The 5,894-nt window shown below is 70.9% G+C and overlaps 1 protein-coding gene across 1 annotated transcript; it reads left to right on the top strand.

Moving 5' to 3' along the window:
* Positions 1 to 6: 6 nt before the first annotated feature.
* PATL1 (PAT1 homolog 1, processing body mRNA decay factor) lies at positions 7 to 5,328 on the top strand. Its single transcript, XM_035311598.1, is given in 18 exon segments — positions 7 to 44; positions 205 to 316; positions 446 to 735; positions 1,629 to 1,754; positions 1,756 to 1,824; positions 1,907 to 2,008; positions 2,114 to 2,203; positions 2,335 to 2,549; positions 2,623 to 2,712; positions 2,880 to 3,063; positions 3,278 to 3,401; positions 3,520 to 3,617; positions 3,697 to 3,756; positions 3,835 to 3,983; positions 4,196 to 4,355; positions 4,661 to 4,816; positions 4,923 to 5,014; positions 5,124 to 5,328. Coding segments are annotated over 18 exon segments (2,286 nt in total). The 5' UTR covers positions 7 to 29; the 3' UTR covers positions 5,278 to 5,328.
* The last annotated feature ends 566 nt before the right edge of the window (positions 5,329 to 5,894 follow it).

Genomic DNA, 5,894 nt, shown 5'->3' with positions numbered 1-5,894 from the left:
GGGCGGGGGGCGCCGCCGCCGCCGCCGCCATGTTCCGGTACCCGGTGAGCGGGGGCGGGCGGGGAGCGGGGCGGCGGGGCCGGTGTCCGCGGGCCCGGGCCCGGTGCGGGTCCCGAGCCCGGTCCGGGTTCTCGGCGCCGGTTCGGGTCCCGGCCGCGGGTCCCGGCGCCGGTGCCAGCGCGCTGACCGGTGCCGCCGCCGCAGTCCCCGGAGGAGTGCCCGCTGGACGAGGAGGAGGACGGCTTCCAGGCGCTGGGCGAGGAGGACGAGGACATCGACCAGTTCAACGATGACACCTTCGGGGCCGGCGCCGTCGGTGAGCGCTCGTCCCCCCCGCCCCGGTGTCCCCCCGGGCTTCCCCCCCGGTCCCTCCCGCTCCCCCGGCAGCCGCTCACCCCCGCCCCCTTCCCCCCCCCCCCCCCCCCCCCGCCGTGTCCCCGCGCAGACGACGACTGGCAGGAGGCCCACGAGCGGCTGGCCGAGCTGGAGGACAAGCCGCTGGGCGGGGGGCAGCGGGCCGTGCCGGGCGGCGAGGATGCGGAGCTGCTGGGCGAGCCCGAGGACACGCTGGCGGAGCGGCTGACGCGGCTGGTCATCGACAGCGAGCTGGAGGACCCGGCCATCATGCGGGCCGTGCACACCAGGGCCCCCGGCGCGCAGCCCGCGCCGCTCAACGCCGGCATCTGGGACGGCCCCGCCGTGCTGCGGCGCATCCGGGGGCCGCTGCTCGCTCAGGTACGGCGGGGCGAGCCCTGCCCCGGGGGGCTTTGCTGCCTGCCTGGGGGGCAGAGCTGCTGGAGGACGGTCCCAGAAGGGCTGCGAAGGTGGGGAAGGGTTTAGCGGGGAAGACTTCCGAGGGACGGCTGAGGTCCCTGGGTTTGTTCAGCTCACACAGAGCAGGCTGAGGGGAGGCCTCATGGTGGCCTGCAGCAAGGGGAGCGGAGGGGCAGGCGCTGAGCTCTGCTCTTGGGGACAGCGACAGGACCCGAGGGAACAGCACGGAGCTGGGACAGGGGAGGGTCAGGCTGGGGGTTAGGGAAAGGTTCTGCACCCAGAGGGTGGCCGGGCACTGGGACAGGCTCCCCAGGGCAGTGGTCATGGCACTGAGCTGCTGGAGTTCAGGAGTTATTTGGACAGTGCTCCCAGAGAGATGGTTCGATTTGGGGCGGTCCTGTGCAGAGCTAGGAGTTGGGCCCAACAATCATTACTGGTCCCTTCCACCTTGGGTTATTCTGTGGCTCTGTGGCCCGCAGGTGGGCAGTTTTTGGATGCCATCCCCTGGTCCTGCCTGCTCTCTTCAGGCTGGGGGACGCAGCGCTATCCCTGCGGGTGTCAGTGCTGAAGATTTAGGAACGCTGGTTTCTCAAGGCATTCGTCTTTTTGGTCATCAACAGATTAAGAGTTAGGGTTTTAAGTGCTGCAGGGCCAGCCCTCTCCCTGCTTTCCAGGAATGCTGGCTGTGACATGGGGGTCTCTGACACCAGGGAAACATGCTGGGACGTGGAGGAGCTCTGCGCCCCATCGTGCTTCCCCAGTGCCCAAAAGCCTGTGCAGATGTGGCGGGGACTTGCCACCGTGCTCAGGCCCGGGACTTATCGCTGGGGGGGCTCCTCCGTTTCCACTCGCAGGAGATGCCGTCGGTGTCCGTGCTGGACTATGCTCTGCCCCAGAGACCCCCGCAGGCTCGGGAGGAAGAGAGGGACCCCTCCGAGCGGGCGCTGCCCCGCCGCTCGTCCTCCCCTGTCATCGGCAGCCCCCCCGGTGCGAGCGGTCCCCATCGGCACCCCTCCCAAGCAGGCTGCCGTGCCCAGTTTCAACCAGCAGGTACCGCCCCGAGAGCCAGTGGTGCACGGGGGCTGCTGTGTGAGGAGCCAGCAGCTGAAGCGCGCTGTTTCCTTGCTCCTAGATCTTGTGTCCGAAGCCGGTCCACATCCGGGCCAGCATGCAGCAGCGCTACCCCGCTCCCTACGGCGAGAGGATGTCCCCCAACCAGCTCTGCAACGTACCGGTACTGGGACGCCCCTCGCTCCTTCCTGCGGCCGTTCCGAGCGCCCTGGCTGCGTCGCCGTGCCAGGGCTGTGACAGGCAGCCCCGCTCCCTTCTTTTCCCCCAGAACTCCTCCCTGCTGGGCCACCCGTTCCCCCACAGCGTCTCTCCCGTCCTCACCCACCTGCAGAGAGCGCAGCTGCTCGGAGGAGCCCAGGTATCGCCCCGCTCGCTGCCCCCCTGGCGGGCGTCCTGTCTTCCTCTTCACACCTCACGGAGCGTGGCCACCCAGCCCTTTTCTTCCCCCCTCCCCCCTCGGGGCTGATTTGTGCTCCCTCCACCCCCCAGGCCGGCCGGATGTCTCCCAGCCAGTTTGCCCGAGTCTCGGGCCTCGTCGGGAGCCCTCTGCCCTCCGTCAACCCCAAGCTGCTGCAGGGCAGAGTGGGGCAGATGATGTCTCCAGCCGGCGGCTTTCGTGCCTTCTTCGGGGCTGCCCCAGCTCCGCCGCCCCCATCGCAGCCGCAGCCCCCGCCGGGCCCCGCATCCCACCTGCAGGGCTTGAGGTAGGCGCCGCGCCCCCCTCCCCGGGGCCATGCGCCTGCCCCGTGCTCACCCCAAGCCCTCGGCTCCCCGCAGGCCCCAGCCGCAGATGTTCCGGCCAGACACGACCCACCTGCACCCCCAGCACCGCCGCCTCCTGCACCAGCGGCAGCAGCAGAGCCGAAAGTGAGCAGCGGGTGGGCAGGAGCGCGGGGAGAGGGGCTGCCCGGCACGGGGGGGGCATCCCCCCTGCTCCGGGGGGGCCCGTGCTGCCGGGGCTAGCCTGTGCACCGCTCTCTGTCCCTTCCTGTAGCTCCTGTGTGCTCACGGGTGCCCTTCTTGCCTCCTGCCAGCCAGCACCGCAGCCTCAACGGCTCGGTGGGGGACCGAGGGGGCCACCGGGGCAGCCACCAGGAGCAGGCACGCAAAGACCCCTACGCCAACCTCATGCTGCAGCGGGAGAAGGACTGGGTGTCCAAGATCCAGATGATGCAGCTGCAGAGCACTGACCCCTACCTGGACGACTATTACTACCAGGTACCGGCGAGGCGAGCGCCGGGGAGGGAGGAGCCCCCCTTTGGAGAAAGGGGGGGCTGAGGAGCAGCCTCCAGCTCCGTCGCCTCGAGGAGGACGTGAGCGTCTCCCCGTGTCCTGGGAGGAGGATGGGGCACAGGCTGGGGAGGCCGCGCGTTGCCTCGGTCCTCGCCTGCTGCGTTTCCGGGGTCCCAACCTCTCCTCTCCCCCCCCTCAGAACTACTTCCAGAAGCTGGAAAAGTTGGCGGCAGCTGAGGAAGTCCACGGGGACGGCCCCAAGAAGGAACGCACCAAACTCATCACCCCTCAGGTGGCGAAGCTGGAGCACGCCTACAAACCAGGTCAGCGCCCCCTTCTCCGGGCACCCCAGCTCTGCGTGAGAGAGAGCAGCTCCTCCGGGGCCGGAGGCGAAGCAGGTGCCGTGGGGCTGACGTCCCCACGCCCCTCCCGCCCCTGCAGTGCAGTTCGAGGGCTCGCTCGGGAAGCTGACGGTGTCCAGCGTGAACAACCCGCGGAAGATGATCGACGCGGTGGTGACCTCCCGCGGCGAGGATGACGTGAGTCCTGCCCCTTCCTGCGGGTGAGGCCCCGCGGCGGGAGCCGCCGTGCGCTGACCTGCTCCGTCCCTCCCGGCAGGAGACGAAGGAGAAGCAGGTCCGGGACAAGAGGCGCCAGACGCTGGTCACCATCGAGAAGGTGAGCTGCGTGCCCTGCCTCCCCGCGGGGCTGCTTCCCTCGGCCCCTGCCCCGTGCCGATCGCCGTCTGTCCTGCAGACGTACAGCCTCCTCCTGGACGTGGAGGACTACGAGCGACGCTACCTCCTGAGCCTGGAAGGCGAGCGGCCGGCCCTGATGGGCGAGAGGAAGCAGAAGATCTGCGATATGTACGACAATCTGAGGGGGAAGGCGCCCGGGCAGGAGAGGTGAGTGGACCTGGAGGCTGCGGCCCGTGGGCGCTCGCAGCAGCTGGTGCCACTTCCCATCACACAGGCGGGATGGACACGGGGGCGTCACTGCTCTCCCCGGCCCCCTTTTTGGACACCGGTGTCTGCCGTGGTGTCAGGGTGCCTCTGGGAACCCCCCAGGAGCACTCCAGCGCCCCGCTGAGCCAGCTCCTTCCTCCCCTCTGCGGCAGGCCGAGCGATGACCACTTCATGCAGATCATGTGCATCCGGAAAGGAAAGCGCCTGGTGGCCCGCATCCTCCCCTTCCTGTCGCCCGAGCAAGCGGCCGACGTCCTCATGGCGACGGCCAGGAACCTGCCCTTCCTCATCAAGAAGGACGCTCAGGACGAGGTGACCGCGCGCCGGGGCTGGGAGGGTTCCCCTCGGTTGGGCCCCGAGCTGGGGTCTCCTCTCCAGCACCGCCTGCCCCAGGGCTGCCCACGCCTCTGCGTCGCTGGGTGACAACAGCGGCCTCCTCTTCTGGGCCAGAGCTTAGTGTGAAAACAGGGCTCTGCAAACTCAGCCCCAGCTCCTTTGGAGAACAGGGGGGCGACTTCAGCAGGGAAGCCACCAGCCTGAATTAAAAGCAGCTGTGGGGACAGGGGAGGAGGCTGTGGGCACGCGGGGCCCTCTGACCGCGCTGCCGCTCCCTGCAGGTGCTGCCCTGCCTGCTGAGGCCCTTCTCGCACGTCCTCTACCACCTCCCCCTGGGGACGGTCACCAGCCTTGTGCAGCAGCTCACCAACCTACCTCAGAGCGCAACCGCGCCGGCGCCCACCAACCTGCACCTCGCTGCTGTGCTCCAAAACAAGGTGCGCCTCCCCGCCCCCCCGGGGGGGCTGCAGCTGCCCCCCAGCGCCCAGCCGGCCCCCGGCAGCTGCCGCGGGGCCCCCTGACGCCTGCTGCCTGTCCCCGCAGTTCGGCCTGTCCCTGCTCTACCTGGTGCTGAGCCGCGGGGAGGAGCTGCAGAGTTCAGACACCAGCACGGAGCTGATGCAGGACAACCAGTGGTGAGAGCCGGGGCGGAAGCGGGGGATCCCCGGGGCAGGGCCGGGGGCGGCTCGGCTCCCCGGTGCCCGAGGCCACGCCCCGCCCCCTCTGAGCGCCGTGTCCCCGCAGGACGGAGCTGATGCTGCTGGCGACCCGGGAGCTCCTGCGGATCCCGGCGGCGGCCCTGGCGAAGCCGGTGTCCCCCCCCTCCAACCTGCTCTCCCTCTTCTCTCGCTACGTCGACCAGCAGAAGCTCAACCTGCTGGAGACAAAGCTGCAGTGAGCGGCGGCACCCGGGGGCCGCGACCGGGGCCGCCTCCCGCGGCCGCCCCGCCGCCCGCCCCCTCCTCCCCGGCGCCAGCTTAGCGCCCGCCAGCGGGTAGGAGCCCCCCCGCGGCTCGTCGGCACCGGGGCGGGCGGCTCCCCCGGTGCCCCCGGGCGGGGAGCCCGGTACCGGGAGCCCGCGGCCGCCCCCGCGCCTCTTTGCACACTCGCCTCGTCTTCCCCGCCGCCCCCCCTTCACCCCGCCGCCGGGGCCCGGCCCCCCCCGGCGCGCGCGGCTTGTACCGGCACGCGGAGCATTTGCACAGCCGGGGCCCCGCGGCCGCCCCGGTGCCCGCCGCCGGGCGCGGGGCTCTGCCGGTTGCGCCCCGGTACCGTTTGTAACTTTCCATTTTTATAGGGATGTAAATAAAGAGCGTTGTGTACTGCCGCCTGCCCGCCCCTGCGCCTCACACCCCCGCCGGGGCCGGTCCCGGGGCCGTCGGGGTCGCGGCCCGGGGCGGGACCGGCGCGGCCAATCCGCGCGCCCGCTGACGTCACCGCCGCGCGGCCGCCTTCCCCGCCCTTCATTGGCGCGCAGCGGAGACGTGCGTGCGGCGCGGCCAATCGGCGCGCGGG

Source organism: Oxyura jamaicensis (assembly GCF_011077185.1).
Source record: "Oxyura jamaicensis isolate SHBP4307 breed ruddy duck chromosome 5 unlocalized genomic scaffold, BPBGC_Ojam_1.0 oxy5_random_OJ71729, whole genome shotgun sequence".
Lineage (NCBI taxonomy): Eukaryota > Metazoa > Chordata > Aves > Anseriformes > Anatidae > Oxyura > Oxyura jamaicensis.
The sequence above is the reverse complement of the archived record's forward strand: the minus strand, read 5'-3'. Positions and strand labels throughout refer to the sequence as shown.